The sequence below is a fragment of the Ochlerotatus camptorhynchus genome, unplaced genomic scaffold (genome assembly GCF_037179485.1).
Source record: "Ochlerotatus camptorhynchus isolate MF236.1 unplaced genomic scaffold, CSIRO-AGI_Acam_v1.1 ptg000112l, whole genome shotgun sequence".
In the NCBI taxonomy this organism is placed as follows: domain Eukaryota; kingdom Metazoa; phylum Arthropoda; class Insecta; order Diptera; family Culicidae; genus Ochlerotatus; species Ochlerotatus camptorhynchus.
The window spans coordinates 1,417,937-1,438,742 of NW_027040602.1; the positions used below are offsets into that span (position 1 = coordinate 1,417,937).

General features: G+C 39.7%; 1 protein-coding gene across 1 annotated transcript; it reads left to right on the top strand.

The window, feature by feature from the left end:
• The first annotated feature begins 2,815 nt into the window (after positions 1-2,815).
• msk (importin-7 msk) lies at positions 2,816-18,222 on the top strand. The gene is made up of 10 exons (XM_065219889.1): positions 2,816-3,219; positions 13,671-14,581; positions 14,897-15,932; positions 15,992-16,123; positions 16,785-16,961; positions 17,028-17,164; positions 17,221-17,545; positions 17,617-17,776; positions 17,848-17,991; positions 18,068-18,222. Exons 1-10 carry the CDS (start codon positions 3,136-3,138, stop codon positions 18,124-18,126), a joined length of 3,165 nt encoding a protein of 1,054 aa, XP_065075961.1. The 5' UTR covers positions 2,816-3,135; the 3' UTR covers positions 18,127-18,222.
• Positions 18,223-20,806: the final 2,584 nt, after the last annotated feature.

Here is a 20,806-nt window from a genome sequence, read left to right on the forward strand (position 1 = left end):
ATTGCCCATTTTTTAGCTGGAATAAATCAACTACAGATCATATTTAGGTAGATACCCCCTTTTGATGATTTAATTATGCACCAAAAAAATCATGATTTCTGATAATTGAAAAAACTGTCATGAAAAAATGAAGCATCTAGCAGGCAGTGACAATTTTTTTCTTATATAGTAGGGACCCTAAGAAATGTTTAAAAATATAAAAGGGTTGGATTGAACTAAATTTTGAGTCACTAGAAATATTTGTTCCGCTACGACTATGAAAAGTCGGCTTATTTCAAAAATCTCATCGGGGCTACCTATAAATCACGTTTTTCAGAGTTGTGGCCAAACAAATGTTTTTTGTAACATCCTTAGCAATGATTTGGAGGGTGAGCCCCCGGTTTTTTAGACAAAGTGTTATATTGGGCCACCCTACCAACAATCAATACGAAACTAACGATTTTAAATTGGCTCACTACTTGAATAGCCTATTCTTCCAAGCAAATCGATTAACGTGTCCCATTATAGTCGAAATTCTAGTACTACGCAATGTTTGTTTTGATTCGCTATGAAAGTTTGACAGATAAAATGAGGGGTTATTGGTTTTTCCTATGTTTGAAGGGGTGAATCGATTAGCTTGGGACCGATGATAGTACCAGAGCTGAGCCAAAAAGTTGAGCACGTTTTTTTCGGAACCTTCTGGTCTTAGAGTTACCTCTATGACCCAACTGTGCATTGATATGTGCAGTCAGTGTAAACCCAGGTTCAGACTATAGCTGATACCATAAGAGTAACCTTACCAGTCGTTGCCATTTGCGGCACTATTTTACTTCCCGCATAAACGCGAACCATAAATTGACCTTACCTAAAATGGTTAAAAATTGTTTATAATCCCTGCTAAACTTAACTGAAATGGTTATGGAACTTTACATGAACGTTTAATGATAAAGTTTCAACCTTATGTATTATGATTTTTTGGAACTGGACCTTACAAATAATGGGTTGTTAAGAACCATTACCATTCCAAATTCTTGTTTTCTCCATACATTTTCAGAAAGAGAACTATATAAGAACGTTTTTACTTATGATTTGAGAACATTAATGGTAATGGTTATGGTAGTCAGTAAGGTCCATTAATGGTTTTGTATTATCGCTCAACTTTACGTGGAATATATCGTGAATTGGTAATCAGTAAATTACAGGCAACCAATTCGCGATATATTCCACATAAAGTTGATCGATGTTACAAAACCATTCGTGGACCTTACTGATTACCATAACCATTACCATTAAAGTTCTCAAACCATAAGTTAAAAGGTTCTAATATAGTTCTCTTTCTGAAAATGTATGGAGAAAACAAGAATTTGGAATGGTAATGGTTCTTAACAACCTATTATTTGTAAGGTCCAGTTCCAAAAAACCATAATACATAAGGTTGAAACTTTATCATTAAACGTTCATGTAAAGTTCCATAACCATTTCAGTTAAAGTGTAGCAGGGATTATAAACAATTTTCAACCATTATAGGTAAGGTCAATTTATGGTTCGCGTTTATGCGAGTTACGCACAGCGTTTTCATTTTGGATTAGATTAATCACTCCTCTCCACACCGGACGTTGCTATAAGAGTCATAACTTAAGTTACCGTTTTCCAAACCGGCCGGAACCGAGATGTTTTTAAGACAGGTGGGCAGGAACTCACGGTCTCCCAGTGTTGGTGAGTTCTTTGCTGTTAATGTTGACGAAAAGTTCACTATTTTGCTATACAGAAATTCAAAACAAAATTTTTTATCTGCTATCTATTATCGAACAATCTAAATCACATGTCTCAAATATCCAAATTTGATACCAGCTCCGAAATTATTCCATCTGGTTTGAGATGTCTATAAGTCATCTTCATACTTTTTCAAGATTTCAGGTTGATCAGGTACTATTCTGATGAAGATTTCAAACTATCCAACAATTCAAATCACATCTCCCACCTATTCTCTCGTGATACCAGGTCACTTAGAAAATATTCCAAAGACCTTCAGGTGATCAGAGATCTCCAAAAACTTCTCAGGATGTTCTCATGATTTAGTATTAGCCTGAAGAGCTTCAACTGCCCAAAAATTTAAATCTCGTGGTTCGATCTCGTTACCTGATACTGGATTACGAATTACCGAAGCAAACAAAACACATATTTAGGAATGAATATCTAACACCGTTGCGCTGATCGAGTTGCACTTTCATTTTTGACAGTTTCAAATTTTAGAACTGTCGAGTAGTTTGAAACAATAATTGCGAACGGCCTTATGAAATTCTTAAGTTAATTTGCCTCAGTGTAGTAAACGTCATTTTAACTGCTCGAATTAATCATACACAGCAAAAAAAAATGTAATATCGATCAATGTAATTCAAGCTGATGTATGAAATAATGATTTAATAGCAAAAAGCAGATACAATATTACATCAATGGATTTAATTTTGTTCGCAAAATCGATGCACATCGTACAACGTTATATTACACAACCGATGGATTGACCTGGTTGCAGCAGTTTGGATGTAATATTCAACAACTTTTTTTCTGTGTAGTTGAGCAGTTTTGGGACTAATAAAAATAAATGTTTCCATCCCTATTGAAACATTCAAGAATGTTTTTTTCCTTTAAAATTATTCAAGAAAATATATCAAAGCAAATCCTTTTAGCAACACACCTCACTTGTTCCCATGTGTGTATCGCACAACAAGTTCCACAAGTGGAAGTATGCGTGAACCAAACTTTACTGCCAAAAATCTACACCGTCCGTACGCGTGCGATGCTGTGCTAGTGTTAGTGTGTCGTTCGCAATTTCAATCCAGTCTTTTTGGTTTTTCATCCTAGCACGGAGGTGCGGACGGAACCGATTCCGCGTGTGTTGCCGGGAGTGTGTGAAAATTTTACATCCAAAATCAAACTCCTCTAGTGGGGACGGATAGTGACCGCGCGCGTTGGAAATCCGAGTCGTCATCGAATCGCGGTCCGCTCGTGTATTCTGCATATGCGAGTGTTTACCGCCGCGCGTGCTGTGTACCGAGGCCATTATTGTTACAAAAAGAGTGAGAAGCCCTGAATTTCGCGGACCGAAAGGATTGACAGTGATAGGCACGAGGCCCCACAGCCAATCAACCACCCAAGATGGATAACGCTAAAATTTGCGAATTGCTACGTGCCACCATCGAGCCCAGCCAGCGGCTGCAGGCGGAGGAACAACTGAACCAGGTGAAGCAATGACCGATCTAGCTTTTTCGACTAAACCATGTGCTCGCGTTCTGCGCTGGCCTGTGTTTCGGTCATCGCAGGCCGGATTTTGTGGGGCTGGAATGTGATTAATGGACAGGATGCGACCGTGATTGGATGCTGGAGATTGAAATTTTCGGTGCTACACAGGGATTTTACCGGAATGGCTAGAAGAAGAAGAAACCAGGGCATTACAAATTAATCATGCTACGAACATTTTTAGCCATCTTTTCGTGTAATCCTTTTTGGCTGGTTTGCACAAATGTATTGGTATTTTTGCGTGACAGAGCGTAGCCGAGTGCTCATTCGGTGTTATTTTGACGTGTTTGCCGGATCAGTACCGTGTTGCCAGAATTGGTTGTTCCGTTTCAGTTGAATCGGTTTTTCTTCTCAGTGGAAAATTATTATTTTGATACATTTGTTTGAATATGTTTGAAGCTGCATTGTGACAATATTTATGGTTTGTGTTTATTCATAAGACTTATTTTTACTTCCCTAATAATAGACGTTCTGAAAAACACCGTAAAATTCACAATCGCTTCACCAGTAAATTGGCAACCTCTAAAATGACAGCAGCACACCACGGAAACTGACACCAATACTAACAAATTCCATCGAGAAGCGGACGAACGCGCGAGTGTGCGGTGTGTGGCGTTTTCCGCACAATGCCACACACATGACCGTCTACCGTTCCACCGCCGATGGAACCAACTGGAAGAGCGGGAGAGGAAGAGTATGCTTGGGAATAATAATGCGATCAGAATCGCGCCCTTCCCATACTGTGTATGCATGAATAACAGGATAATCACCTCTAGGTATGTTGTGATTCTCTAGCGTGAATCCTTGCTATTTCTGATTGCGTTCCCATTCGCTAAAGCACAACAGTGCTCGGGTTATGCTAGTCGGCTCTCCTGGCACCACCCACCGCTTTATGATGTGTTTATGACCTTTCCTAGTTTTTATTATTATTTTATTCGTCCCCGCGCGACAAACCGGTATCCTTCGGCATACTATTCCGACGTTGATGGTTCATACCTTGCAAAAATAGGGAAAATTGACCAAACAATCCGGGGCCGTTTAAGACCGAATTGTAAACAAACTTCCTACTGCTTCTGCTTGCTGTAAATGCCTTTGTTCGTGTTCTTTACAAAGCTGCTAGTTTTTTTTTTCTCTGGCAAGCTGGAATGCCTAGCGATAGTGCTAGTCTTTGGTCGTGGAGCGAGACTATTATATAGCCAAATGAATCATCACTTACATCGCGCGTGGTTTGTGCAAAGCGATCCGGGACTTGCTCTTCGAGATTCATCGTTTTTGTTTGCTGTTGGAAATGATCAGAAGGAATGATAATGATAATAAATTTACTTCTTTTTCGTATCATAATTTCCAAGAGAAGAGGAGGATAAGGTAGTTTGTATTTGCAGGGTATTCACATGTTTCGCGCTTTCAAGTTAATTGATTGAATCATTAGTCTGATTTAGTGGCACACTGCCCATGCCTTTGATGGAATGGAGAGTGGAATGTCTGCGGTGCTCATAATCGCATTACTGTCCCATATATGGATAGGAAATCATGCAAAGATGGGACTGATATGTGATTATGGGTAGTGCGCGCCTGTGTCATGGGTAGGGAATAAAAAGAAATAGTGGAACTTTCTGTTTAGTTTACATTTTGTCAATTTGAGGGGAAGTACCGCACCACTAAGTGCTAGCAATAATCAAAATGAAATACGTAAAACATGAGCATATCAATTTGTAATTTGTAATTTATTGATAGCATAACGAAAACCTATCAGTTACAGAACCATAAATCAGGTCAAGGAAGCAACCATTTTGAATCAGTTTAGTGGGGAGTTAAGAATGAAATTAAAGTCTAAGTCTAAACATTTGACATTTCTTAAATCGACAGCTACTATTGGTATTAGCCTAGAGAATTAATCAGCTCTGTGGAGCGCCGCTTTAAGCGACGTGAGAGTCCGTTGCTGCCTTGTAGCTAGTGGTAGTGCGTTCCAGGTGGACGCTCCGAATATTAGAACACTTTTTCGGGAACTTGTGGTGTGATGCGGTAGGACAAAGGATCTAGTTCGCTCGTTCCGACCTTTAGGTGTGTACTGCGTGATGTACCTACTCTTTGAGGCTTCCATGGTAGGCCACGTACATGAAGCAGCAGATACGACGGTGGTAGTTTTCCGGTAGATCGCATCCGAGTATGGTGTGTCGCACTTCTCTGGTCGTGTCACGCCCTCGGATACCATACACGAACCTCACCGACGACTTGAAGCATCGATGCAACTGAGCCTTGAGCGCGGTGGACAGTCCTGGGTAGTACACGACGTCGCAGCATACGAATCTGTCTGGAAAGCACTCCACGGAAGCGCCTGAACGTACGAAGAGTATTGTAGATCTTTTTGGTGACTTCGTTTATATGGTCGGTCCATTTTAGGTTAGAAACATGCTTCGGAAAAAATACCCGTTATAAACTACCTAAATTCGGAGATGACCCAGCCTCCGGCTGAAAATCTCCTAAATAAAAGTAGAAGAAGAATAATAGGGAAGTCTCAAGAAAGTTATTAAAACTTATAAAACTTATTCGGAGATGAACTAGCCATAGACTAAAAATCTCCTTAATAAAGAACTAAAAAAAAAAAATAATAAAACTTATACTTGAACATTCTTCCGAGGTTCTTGTGGCTTCCCCTTTAATTGTCTTCCGACTTCCCTGGAAGTTGTAGCCGACGTTTCTCGGAAGTCGATCCAATTCCCTCAGAAGATTCTTACAACTTACTCTAGGACTGTCCTTCAGATCCACCAAAAAGCATTTCTATGGCTTCTTTTGGAAGTGTCTTCCGACTACTTCCAGAAGTTCCTCCAGACTTTCTTTTATTACTTCCCATATCCCCCGACAGTTTCTTCCATCTTCCTACAGGAACATAAAACTAATTTCCCGGATTTTTTTTCCTGTGGGGTGTGAATTATTTTTTTAGTTAGTAAAAGCAAGGTAAAGCCAAAGGCGGTTGGTCAGATTCCCAGTCCAGTCGAGGAAATCTTTTGGGTTGGAAATTTTCTCGATTTCCCTAGGGCGCTTGCCACACAATATACAAAATCATGCATTGGTGTTGCCGGCATAGAAAGCTCTCAATTAATTAATAATTGTGGAAGTGCATCTAGAACAGTAAGTTGAAAGCCGGCAAAACTACCACAAAAGAAGCGTAAAAAACCTAGAAGAACCAAGTTCCATGAATTTCTTCTACAACGTTTCCTGACCTTCTACGAAGTTCCTTGAAGTTTCACAACGTTCCCTGCACTTGTATAAAGCTCCCTGAATTCAAACTATGCTTCCATGACTTTCCTGAACTTCTGTTCTGTTCTTACCTTTCTTGCCCCACTGCACTGGTTGCAAATCTAGGACCTCATTGGGGTAGTCGAAACAAAGTGTTTTTCGTATGAACGCTTTTGCGAAAAAGAAAAAGTAGAGTCGTATTGGATGCATAATGTGGCTCCTGAAAAGTATTGGGAAAGATATTTCGTCCATCTCGATGCAGATATTTTTTTTTTTTAAATGTAGGGTTACGGTATGTAATGTGGGTCTAGTCCTTTCATTCGGCCTATCACGCAAATAAATAATTAATTAAGGAATATTACACAAAAAATAAGGAAAATATTGATCACTGATGGTTGATAAATGTGTACCACACACAAATCAATTTATATCACAACATTTCAATACATTTTCAGCTCTCGTAAGTAATAAAACTGGTTGAGAATATCACTCTGTTCGGAGTTTTTAGCCGCCATGACTTCTAAGGTTAAGATGGGAAGGTTGACTGACGATCATCAAATGGCCTGATTATGGCATTTATTGATTGGAATTACCTGATAATACACACTAGACGTAAAACTTACAGTTGCTGTTTGAATATTTTATGTTTATTTTAATTGTTTAACAACGTTTTCACAAGTAAAACATGGACCCAACTTTAGGGACACATTTCTTTTCTATGTTCCTAACTATGGCCCATGAAATTCATTTGACAGCATATAGCAATAAGAGTAACGTCAACAATGTTGTTTTGCATTTGGATGATAAGGAACGAACAGGAAGGGAGATTTTTTCTGCCAAACCTGTATAATGAACATCACAATGTTCTGATTTAGATATTCTGCGGTCAAAAGACGATAAGCGAAATTTTTAATTTTTAATTTTTAAATTGAGTGATTTAATGTAGTTTTCGTAAAATTTTCTCTAAGAAATGTTTTGAGGAATGAAGAGCATTAAGTTAACAGTGATAGTGATAAAAAAAAATACATCAGAAAACGTTACCAAGAGCGTTTTTTTGAGGATCAAACAAGATAGGACGAAGTTGCATCCATAAATAGACCCAATTTGGGGACAATAGACCCATATTACATACATTTCCCTCGTGAGTTATTGTCTTAAAAAAAGTAAGTTTTTCAACTTTTCGTGGTTTCTGATAGCAAACGACATGATAAGCATATCTAAGCATACCATTTAGCAGTAGAATATCGTTTGCAGGTAAATTCATTGATGAGTTATGATTAAAAACGTAATCGATGGCTGCATATTAGACCGAGGTTAGGGACGTATACCCTACATGGTTGTGTAATTATTCTGCTTCACAAAATTTCAAATCGAACTAATTAGGTTTAAGTAAGTAACCTCCGGATCACCTATATGAATGAACCAAAAAATTTCAAGGGCATTCCATTCCAGATTTCAGTGGAGGTCTTCAACATCGACCAGTGCGCAAAACATGCAGGTTGAATGAGTCATTTTCCGGCGCTGGTGGTGTAGTGGTAAGCGTGACTGCCTTCTAACACACCAATGGGTCTGGATTCAATCCCCAGCCGAGGTCGGTGGGATTTTTCTGAGGCATAAAAATCTCTGATCAAGTCTTCCTTCAGAAGGGAAGTAAAGCCGTTGGTCCCGGTGTGGAAGCTGCCTTCCTGCACATTCGATTGCCGTCAATGGTTTATTTATTTTATTGTCATTATCAGTGACCAAGCCCCCCACCCCCGTGTCATCCAGTGACGCTACGCCACTGCCTGGGGGTACCCGGAATATATCCGGGTGTAGTCTATTTGGCTACCAATCACCTTATCATCGTATTTTAATGTGATTTAATGGGTTTTAATTCAATTCATATTCAAGCAACTTCCCCGGGGTACCCGGAACATGTCCAAGTGTGTCCAATGTGGTCTGGAACACTTAACACGACTTGCATTGATCTTATTTTTGAATTCTGTAGTAATTTGATGTGTCGCATGATGGTTTTAATACGTTTTCCGTTAAATCCAGCTTGAAGGCCCATATTCACCGGATCTTATTCCGGCCATATCTCCGGAACCGGTTCACCGATTCCAAAACCGTTCAATGGGACCCCAAGACCTATCATTTGGCGCCGAGTTTGTCCAAATCGGTTGAGCGGTTGCTGAGAAACGTGAGCGCATTCATTTCGTTACATACACACACACATACACACGTACACACACACACACACACACACACACACACACACAGACATGTTCCGATCTCGTCGAGCTGAGTCGAATGGTTTATGACACTCGGCCCTCCGGGCCTCGGATCGATAGTCGGTTTTTCAAGTGATATCTATACCCTTCTTTGTAAGACGGGTAAAAATGGAATATTTCTGTCAGATATGACTTCTAAATTTATTCACCTTTCCATATGTACCGTTGGATTTGATTAAGAGTCACAAATTGTTGAGAAATTGTTTAAAATCTAATACTGCTTCTTGATTCTAAATTCGTTCTACGAGTTTCAATTCCGTCCTAACGCATTGAAACGCCATTAGATTTTCTTCGTCCTACAGAAGGGGATTAGTTAGGAGTGAATGAATATGAATATGAATATTTATACAATGCGCTCTAACAGGATTTATATTGTAGCTAATAAACTAACGCATGGGAACAAATCTATTATTAATTTGTGAACGGTTAAATCATTGATATTATTGAAGTTTTCTGGTCGATTGAACGGAAATGGGCGATTACGACGAAGTAGCGCTCTACCATATTTATAGGAACAGCCTCATCATTCATTGCCTCGTGAGAGTCTGAATGATTGGGAAGTAAACCAGTCACTGACAGCAGAGCACTCAGTCAGAAGCTCATTCAACACGTTTATTCTTCCGTGATGGTACCCAAATCTTGTTTTGAATGACTGAGCGTACATTTTCTATGGAATGCCTCAATTATAAGCTGTGTGAGTCGCCTGTTCGTGATTGGACTGAATGTGTTTGTAGGCTCTTTCATTGCCTCGTCGTTTACCGTTTGGTACATACGATCTAGATAGAACAATGAATTAGCAGTGCTTTCACACTCAGCCTAAGCAGTCAATAATTTTACGTCTGACATCGACAAATGTTTAAGATTTCGGACGCTGAAACAAATTCAAGATCCAGGAAAAATGCTACTGTTGTAGTAACAGGGCTGTTACAAGATTTCCTAAATTTGATCCGCGAAATCCGCGATTTCTCAAAAGAAATCCGCGACTTCAATTACTAATCCGCGACAAAAAAAAAACTGTTTTCATTGGCTAAAAATAGCATTTGTATACTACTACATGGCATTTCAAGCTTATTGCTTATAGCTTATTAGATTTTTGTCTGCTCTCAACTAAGTATTCTTTGAAATACTTTCACATTTTAATTGAGAGCTTTCTATGCCTTTACCATCCTATGTCCTAGAAAGTAGAGAAATTTTTCAATCCTAAAAATTAATTAACCGGACGGGAATCTAACTCAGTCGCCTCCAGCATGGACTTGCTTTGTAGCTGCGCCTTTACCGACTGAGCTAAAGGAGTATCGTTTGAAACATTTGATTTTTTTTAATAACATTGTATCATCTTCATTTTCTTTAAATTCTGAGTAATTAGTAAACATAATAAAACACCCTTACATTATGACATTCTATTGAATAATACTGGCCTAGAGTTGATGAAACATTATTTAAAAAAATTAATGCATTTTCATTTGAAATGCAAATTTTCTTGAAAATTAACCTTTGCGTCTCTGACGTATTTTGTTGTCCTAAATTGTGTAGTTAATTTGGCTCTAGTTTTCTAAATTTTTTACCGATTCAAACCAAACACCCTGCACATAATCGAGAAATTACCATTGTTTTATGAGTCACACTTGCTGGTCACGTCGCGGTTGTGTATTTACACGGATATTCCTTGGGTTCTGTCCAATGGTGAGACATGTTCATGATTTTTTTTTTAAATTTCTAATATGAACCTAGCACTATTCGTTTTCAAATCATAACCGAATCGTATATGTGATTTTGTGGATCATGTACGACCTATTACAATGTATACCGGAAATTATAGGTTTTCCAAATCGTCCAGGACATCAGTTGATTTGTTCTACTAGATCAACCAAGCCTGCAATAATGTATGTAGTATAGAAAAATGTCCAATCAGATTCAAAGTGTCTATGTGGATCATAGTAATCCAGATGTTGTTGTCTTCCTGGAGTTCAGACGATTTGTCCTGGAGTTCAGATAATTTGATCTACTAGATCAACCGAGTTTGGGACAATGTATTTAGTATCGAAATATGTCCAAGCAGATTCATAGTGTCTATATGGATAATGTTTAATTTTTTCCACGTATACCAGATGATCTAGGTTCTCCAAATCATCCTGCAGTTCAGATAATTCGTTTTACTAGATCAACAAAGACTGGGATAATATCTATAGTATCGAAATATCGATTTGGAAATCCTAGAGCATTTGGAATACACAGAAATAGGTTGGCATGATCCACATAGACACTGCGAATTTGTTTGGGCATATTTCGATACTACAGATATTGAATTAGTCTTGGGTGATCTAGTAGAAAAATAATCTGATCTCCAGAATGATTTCAGAACCTATAGCTATAACATCTTGTATACGTAGCAATAGGTCGGGTGCAATCCACATAGACACTTTGAATATGTTTGGACATAATTCGATTCTACAGACATTATTGAAGTCTTGGTTGATATAGTAGAACAAATCAATCAACTGAACTCTAGGACGATTTGGAGAACCTAGAATATCCGGTATACATGGCAATTACTCGCATATATACGATTCGTTTATGATTTGACAACGAAAAATGCTATGTTAATATTTGAGGAAAAAATGAAAATGTCTCACGTTGGATAGACCCAAGGAAATTTCCGTGTAAATCGGGTATGACTTATGAAATTGAGATCATTTCTCGATTATTTGCAGGGTGTTTAGTTTGAACCGGTAAAAAATTATGACCCAAATGAACAACAAAATTGATGACAGCAAAATAATCCGGGACGGAAAGGTTACAATGAATTTCACATTTTTTTGTGACAGCACATCAGTCCCTTCAACGTTTCCGCGATTTTCGCGACTTAAAGTTCAAATCCGCGACAAATCCGCGAAATTCGCGAAATCCGCGCCTGTTGTAACAGCCCTGTAGTAATGATCCATTTTACCTTGTGGTCCCCTTCGACTCAATCGCATTCACTTTTATCGAAGACAACAAATCAAGAAGACTGGCAACTCTTCCATTTTCTCATACAAACGCTATGAGACAGGCAGTGGCGTTTCCTTAACCTCAATCTACCTGTGCACCAACTCTCAAAACATAAACAATTATCAAAATATTGCTTGCAATGGATAGATATCGAGTAAACTAGAAGATTAAGTGTGTTTTTCAACCGATTCGGGTATGAATATGGCATTAAATCTGGTATTGAAAGTTGGTGCACAGGTTAAAAGTGAGGTTACCGGACGCCACTGGAGACAGGTACAATCGCGTCATCTGCCGCTCAAAGGTAAATGCTTCGAACGAATTTCATAGCAAAGATTACATCCTCAGAAGAAGGGTTTGTGTATTTGCTCATTTTTCTATGCGTTGCTTCCACCTTCACTCAAGTGCAGTGCTACTGTATCTGTCGCTTGGATTCTGGCAAAGCTCTTGATTTGTTGTCTTCGCTTTTATGCAAGGGGCAAGTCAGCCGTACTCAGAGCAAATAGTTTCGCTGCGAGTAAATTTGAGCAACTCATAATAACTCAATACTGATCAAAGTAGTCTCGCTTTTTTTTTTCAAAAAATACAAACCCTCAATGAAAAATAGAAACAGACGTCATCTACTGCACCTATCTATTGCACCGAGGACATGCTTAGCTTGTACCGCTTGTACCCGAAGATATTCGTTTACTGGCAGGTAGGGACAATCATAGCCCTTACATTATGACGTTTCTATTCCTCCTGGGATATGAGTTTCGTGGCGACGTTCCTTGTGCTTTTGAATACTACTTCTGTTTTCATCACCCATTTCTTTCACATAATTTGTGAAGAATGAGAAGGAAGTCAAATTCCAATTGTTGCGATGAATTTCAGTCTATGAGCCAATGATGTTGGCATATGGACACTATCCGTTATTGAGTTAAAACGCAGTGTATTAAAATAGGATTTCCGGAGAATCCCAGAAGAGCTCAGTGCTAAACTTTGCCTGTCAGTTTAATTCCGGGCAATGTGATTTTCTTCAGCTGAAGATCCTTATTGGTGGACTCAATACCTCATGCTACTCATGGGAATTTAGCAAAGTGAAAATGTTCCTCCCACCACTGCTTAATACTCAGAAAAACAGATACAAACGGCACCACAAGCCACAATCTTAAAAAAGAACAGCTCGGTGACGGTATCTGTTGACTCAGACCTGGTGGTTGTCTTGAATCATCGTAACCACTCATACATTCTGTAACACCGATATTCTGGACAGAATTATATAATTCAGCAAATTCCTCAACAGCACCATAAGTATCACATCCAGAAGAACTTAAGCAACAGTTTTCAGTTGCTTATGAATTTACTGTTGCAAAATATGACAGATTTCTACTTAAAAATCAGGTTGCTATGTGTATTGAATGTTGTTCAACGCAAGTTACTCAGAGTTGCTCACAGTTACTCAGAGTTACTCAAAATTAACTCTGATTTTACTCATGTTCAAAAGCTGTCTTGCCCCTTGCTTTTATGCTTAATTTTAAATTAAAATTTAATGTATACAACACAACCGGGATAATCATATCTATTGGCTATCACCCAATCACGCTCTTTTGCATCTCGGCCATCATGATAACATCTGCAGACAGCTCACGTGTGTTACCACATATCCATCCGGAAATCTGGGAAGGATCCTTCCTCTCCTTCCAGCAACCGACCTATCAGCTTTCTCTCAGGATATCAGAGCTTTTAGAAAAAGTACTTTACCGTCGACATAAACATAAAAATACATGCTGATTGCCATACATCAATTATTGTTCGTTCGTCCGTCCGTCCGTCCATCCTGCCATACTTTAAAAAGAATGACTCACATCTTGCTCATAAGACATTGGCTAATTGTTCACCTATCTCGTTACCATCCTATAGGTCCACAAAATCATCGGTTTCCTGCCGAGTCTTCTGCAGGTGGTCATGCAGAACGACGTAGACAGTCCTGTCCGCCAGGCTGGGGCAATCTACCTGAAAAATCTGGTGACCAGCAGCTGGCATGAACGTGAGGCGGAACCCGGCGTGCCGCTTCCCTTCTCGATCCACGAACAGGATCGTGCCATGATCCGAGACACGATCGTCGAGGCAATCGTTCACGCTCCGGACATAATCCGCGTACAGCTCTGTGTCTGTATCAACAACATCATCAAAAATGATTTCCCCGGCCGATGGACCCAGGTAGTGGATAAAATTAGCATCTACCTACAGAATCGGGACGTCAACGGATGGAACGGAGCCCTGCTGTGCATGTACCAGCTGGTTAAGAATTACGAGTACAAAAAATCAGCTGAGCGGGCTCCGTTGACTGAGGCGATGAACCTTCTGCTCCCACAGATGTACAACCTGATGATGAACCTCATCAACGATCCGTCCGAGCAGAGCGTTCTCATGCAGAAGCTCATCCTGAAGATTTTCTACGCCCTCACGCAATACGCTTTGCCGCTGGAAGTCATTACCAAGGAGATTTTCTCCAACTGGATGGAAATCTGCCGTCAAATCTTGGATCGGCCTGCTCCCGATTCGTCTCACATCGACGAAGAAGAACGACCGGAAATGCCCTGGTGGAAGGTGAAAAAGTGGGCTGCCCACATCGTTCTCCGGATGTTCGAACGCTACGGCAGCCCGGGCAATGTCGTTTCCAAGGAGTACAACGAATTCGCCGAATGGTTCCTGCAAACCTTCACCAACGGTTTGCTCAACGTGTTGCTGAAAATCCTCGACCAGTATCGTAATAAAATCTACGTTTCCCCCAGGGTAATGACCGATACGCTGAACTACATCAAGCATGCGTAAGTGTTGAAAGGAATTTGATAATCAAATCACAAATCGTTCTCCGGTGTTCGAAGCAGCAGCAGATGTAGTGATTCAATTCACGCGCAGCTTCTGCTACTGCCGCGAACGATTTCGGGGTGGTTGGCTATTTTTAGATCCAATGAGGACCATAATCTTGTGAACACGAGATGGAAGAAAAGCAGATAAAGCTTGCAAATATTTTCCAAACGTGCGCACATTGTTGGGTCCAGTAGCGTAGCAAGGGTTCTTTGTTTATCCTGCATTATCGATTTTTAAATGTGTAATTATACTAATTCTCATTTTTCGTACAGCGTATCCCATGCTCACTCGTGGAAGATGCTGAAACCTCACTTCATCGCCATCATCCAGGATGTCATCTTCCCGTTGATGTCCTATTCGGAAGCCGACGAGGAACTGTGGGAAGCCGATCCGATCGAATACATCCGGCAGAAGTTTGACGTCTTTGACGATTACACTACGCCAGTTCCGGCCGCTGAAACTCTGCTGCACAATTGCTGCAAAACGCGGAAAGGAGTTCTTCCACAAGTCATGCAGATCATCATGCAAATCATCAACGCGCCAAATCTGAACGCAAAGCAGAAGGACGGTGCTCTGCATATGGTCGGTTCCCTGGCCGATGTGCTTCTGAAGAAGAAGGTCTTCAAGGACCAGGTGGAGAACCTGATCATGCAGTATGTATTTCCGGAATTCGCAAGCCCACACGGTCATCTTCGCGCTCGCGCCTGTTGGGTGCTGCACTATTTCAGCGAAATTAAGTTGAAAAACCAACAGGTCCTGGCGGAAATCATGCGACTAACTTCGCACGCTCTGCTGAACGACAAGGAGCTTCCAGTGAAGGTGGAAGCCGCGGTTGCCTTACAAATGTTCCTCATCTCGCAGGAGAATGCATCCAAATACCTAGAAAGTCAGATCAAGGAAATCACCCTGGAACTGCTGAAAATCATCCGTGAAACCGAAAACGAAGATCTGACGAATGTCCTGCAGAAGATCGTGTGTATCTATTCCGACCAGCTGCTTCCGATTGCCGTCGACATCTGTCAGCATTTGGCCACCACCTTCAGCCAAGTTTTGGAGGCCGATGAAAATTCCGACGAACGGGCTATCACGGCGATGGGACTACTGAACACGATGGAAACCCTGCTCAGTGTGATGGAAGAGCACCCGCAAGTGATGCTCACGCTGCATCCGATTGTCCTGCAGGTGGTTGGCCACGTGTTGCAGCAAAACGTGAACGAGTTCTACGAGGAGGCTTTCTCGCTGGTGTACGATTTGACCTCGAAGTCGATTTCGCCCGATATGTGGAAGTTGCTTGAGATTATCTATCAGGTAAGGGCTAGTTGTTATTGGGTAGAACAAAATAATCAATGAGCTTTTGAATTTTGCAGCTGTTCCAAAAGGATGGAATTGACTACTTCGTCGATATGATGCCAGCGCTCCACAACTACATAACTGTCGATACGCCAGCATTTTTGTCCAACCAGAACCACGTCCTGGCCATGTTCAATATGTGCAAAACGGTAAGTTGAAATTTTATCTGCTTTGCTATTACCTGCGATCCCATTGGAAATTCTGCAGTGATGGTGAGGTGTCGAGACTGTTGCACAAACTTTTCACACTTCTTGGCATATTTGGCATTTTGAAAGGGGTGGAAGAGGCAAAATGTGAACAAACCATATTTTGCCACTTATAGAAAGAACAGTTCACAAACTATTAAATAAATACGAAGAAGTAGAAGAAACCATAATTTCAAATCATCAAAAACGGTTCCTTTTACATGGCGTATTTCCTATTTTCAACTCTATGTTGGATCTGGTTGTTACGCCTTGTGTCAAAAGTTCGAATTATAATGTTTTAATATGCAAAAACGTGCGTTAGGACGAAATTGAAACTCGTAGAACGAATTTGGAATTCAGAAGCAGTGTTCGGAAAAAGTGCAAAGAGTAAATTGTATCATTATATTCTACTACCAAAGTTACTCGCATTAGGAAAGATACTCCGTTTTACGATACCTATGATTAAATTACACACGAAGAGTTCTCGAATGTTGGACATTTTGTGATCTCTTGTAATGATTTTGAGCAATCGTAACCTTTACTCTTTAAATCTGCAAAGTAGAGAACTCAATTCAAGTCCAGAAGACTTCCGACTCACTCTTTTTATTCATTTCTTCCACTGCAGATAATGACCGGTAACACCACAGAAGAGGCAGAGTGCAGTGCAGCCAAACTGCTGGAAGTGATTATCCTTCAGTGCAAGGGCCAAATCGACGAGTGTATTCCAAGCTTCGTGGAATTGGCGCTCACCCGGCTAACACGCGAGGTCAAAACATCCGAACTCCGGACGATGTGCCTACAGGTGGGAATCATCTATTTTCCATCCTTGTTTGGAATTTAATTTCGTTTTTCTGTTTCTTCGACATAGGTCGTCATAGCCGGACTCTATTACAACCCGCAGCTCCTTCTTCAGGTTCTGGAAAAGATCCCCCTTCCCGCCAGTAACGAATCGATAGCGTCGCATTTCATCAAACAGTGGATACACGATTCCGATTGTTTCCTCGGGTAAGAAAAAAAAACCTTTTCAAATATTTACAATCTAACGAAGTAATTGTTGGCAGAATTCACGATCGAAAACTGTGCGTCATCGGTCTGTGCACGCTGATGACCCTCGGAGAAGGCAAACCCCAGGTGCTGAGTGAGCTGGGCGACAAAATCATTCCCACGCTGATACTGATATTTGATGGGCTGAAGCGTGCGTACGCGGCCCGTGCCGCCGAAGGTGAGGAAGAGGAAAGCGAAGATGAGGATGACGATCTGGAGGATGGCATTTCTAGTGACGAGGATGAAGTTGACGAAATGGGACCGTCGTACTTTGAGCGTATTGCCAAGATGGCCCAGGACAAGGCAGCCGAACAGGGCTTCGAGCTGACTGCGACGATCAAGGTGAGGTTCACTTATAGCTTTGATGGTTGTGACTTGTGTGAGTCAGCATGGTTCTGAAACGATGATTCTAGGATGGAGTCGATTCGGATGATGAAGATGATGATGACGATGACGATGATTCCGGCGACGAGATGGACGAAACCGCTCTTGAAGGATTCACCACCCCACTGGATGACGAAGACAATCCAGCCTATGTGGACGAATACATGGTTTTCCAGGAAGTGATGACCAGTAAGTTCTACTTGTTGATTTAATCCACTTTGTTTGTTAACAACACTTTTCTTCTCTATCTCTTTTGACAGATCTACCAAACGTAGATCCAAACTGGTATAACATGCTTACCAGGAACCTGAAGCCCGAGGACGCTAAATCCCTGCAGGAGATCCTCGTGTTGGCAGAACAGAAGAAAGCAGCTAAACGTTCCAAGGATATTGAAAATAGTGGAGGTAAGTTGCACTGAACATTTACTCAAACTATTGATCGTGCTAATGTTTTTTTTTAAATTATGTTTCCCTTCAAAAGGATACCAATTCACGCAACATCAGATTCCAAGTTCGTTCAACTTTAGTGGCCAACAGTAGACAAAAACGAAACAAATCGCAACCCACAGAACAATCGTGTGAGTGCGGGGATAGAGAACGAATATTTTAACGAAAAGAAATGGCAAAACATGAAAATCTGTATCATAGATCAATAACGCAAAAAGTTTAGGGAAAACAAAACTTATTAATCGATAGGCTACCTATATCTCGCTAAGAATAATGTATTTTTGTCTCTCAAGTGAAAACAAATAAATCATAGAAGAGTATGACCGGATAGCGCGGAACCAAAAACCGAGGGTTATTTTTCTACAGCCATCAACACAACCGAGCAGACCGACAAAAGAAAGCCAGGCAAAGTCGCACGAGATTGTTTTTGTTATCAAGTGGATGTAAAGAAGAAAAAAAGAGGGCTTTGGAATTATTAAGCTAGTGTTGAAACATTTCCGTTCCGTTCACATATGTGTTTTAATATTGTTTATACATTTATGCATGCATTACCTATGTTATCTCTAAAACCAGTGCACGTATTGCTGCGCTTAGGAACAAAAACAAATATATCAGGGATTACCAACAAGCTTGCAGAGAGAAAAAAGGAATGTCTTTAAGAAACATAAAAAAAAAACCGCATGAGATCTACTGAGAAAAAAATATATACGAAAATACACACACACACACATGCAGATACAACAACTCATTGATTCCTAGTATCAGATCACAATTCATCAACAACAAAATAAAAAATAAATGACCGAAACGATAGCCGGGAAAGAGCAGTAGTCCATTGTATTTCAAATTCTATGTTTTTGGACAATTCAAAAGTACGACTGGGTACTGGAAGCAGAATGTTCATTATTGATATTTTTTTGAAATCAGCAAACTGAACCGGAAATACAATATAATTTATTATACAAATCACGCAACTAGAATATACCGAGTACTTTATTGCAAGGATGACAGTTCCTCGGCGGAGGTTGATATTTCCACCCTTATTAAGGGTCGTGAGTTGTTCAATTGGTTCCCAAAATTCTTTCTGCTCTAAATATAGCGACATATTGTGAACCGCTCCATATTAAGAACATATTTTAAATGTTTGAACATCAATGGAGCATGCTTCAACTTTGAAATAGCGTTATGTTGTGTATATCTTCAGTACTACAAACGCAACGCTGCACAGTGGTTTGAATGCTCAATATAACGAACTTTATTTATTTTCGCCTTCAATATCTATTTTTTTACCATGGTGTCTTCAGAAAAGTTTTTGTATAAGATAAGGCGCAAATATTTGTAATACGTTTTAGTTCGGAACTCTACCACAGGCGGCGCTGATTTTACTTTTTACATTTACAAGATAGGTATGTGGTTTCTTTAGCAATGTAATTTGATTCAGTCTTTGACAAATGCGCGCTGTCACTGTGCTGCGGAATGACTTTATTTTTCTTTGAATTAACCGAATAATGTATTTGAATCAATACCAAAAATATATTAGGCCCTGAGCCAAAAATATATCCATTTGTATTAAAGTTATCTACAACTTTGCAGAAGACACCACATACTTATCTTGTAAATATAAAAAGTTAGATTTTGCAGCGCCGCCTGTGGTAGAGTTTCGAAATAAAACTTATCACAAATATTTGCGCCTTATGTTATACAAAAACTTTTCTGAAGACATCATGGTGAAAAAATAGATATTGAAGGCGCAAATAAAAAAGTTCAAACCACTGTGCGCTGGAGTAAAAGTATAAAAAAAGTTACAATATAAATAATTTCACTACACTTTTGTTCGAGGTTTCAGACGCAGGAATAGACTATTGGGGAGAAATAACTTGAGACATCTAGTTAATGTTGATGGTTGAACTAGTAATGAAGAAAATCTTTATTCCAATTCAGTATAGGGTAACCAACTTGAATTGGACCCCTACATATTTTGGACCCTTTTCATATATTTTCCTCGCTTACTGTCTAGTTTCAACAAATTCATCTGGGTTGATGTTGTAATTACATTCTTTCAATTACTTGCTATGTCTCAAGATCATTAGTTCACCTCAAATTGCTTGCAATTGCTCAATTTATGCAGTTTTAGAAAATGTTATCGAAAAAGTTTCATGTTTCGACGTTAGTCAAGAGGAATCGGCGTTAGTGTACTTGTTTTAAATTTGGTCTAAAATATACAATTCAATGATTTTTTTATCGAATCAGTTTATCTGACTTTGGAAGATGTATTTCACGTGTTCATAAAGATTTCACCTTAAGATTTTACTTAAAAAGTATTAAATAAAAAGTGTCCAAAAAAGATCGTAAAAAAATGTTACCAACTTATTTTGGACACTTATCAAATGAGAATCATCAAAAGAGCAACAAAAAAATTCCGGTTGGTCGATCGTGCTATTATCTCAGATTTCTGATTAAATTGGTAAGTAAATCAATCAAAATTATATGAATTCATTGTTTTTAAATATATTTCTTGTTTATCAGGCGATTCAAAATGGGAAAAACGGCAAAACACGTAGAGTGGTCCACTCTGAGTTTTCCTAGTTTTCCTAGTTCCTAGTTTTCCTATCTCCCAAACGCATTTAACTAAGGGGCTGTTCATAAACTACGTAGACGCTTTAGGGGGGTTGGAGCGCTTGGCAGATGTCTACGGCCCATACAATTTTTTTAAATTTTGTGTTTGAGACTGTCTTCTACGGAAGGGGGGTTGAAATCTCTCAAAAACCGTCTA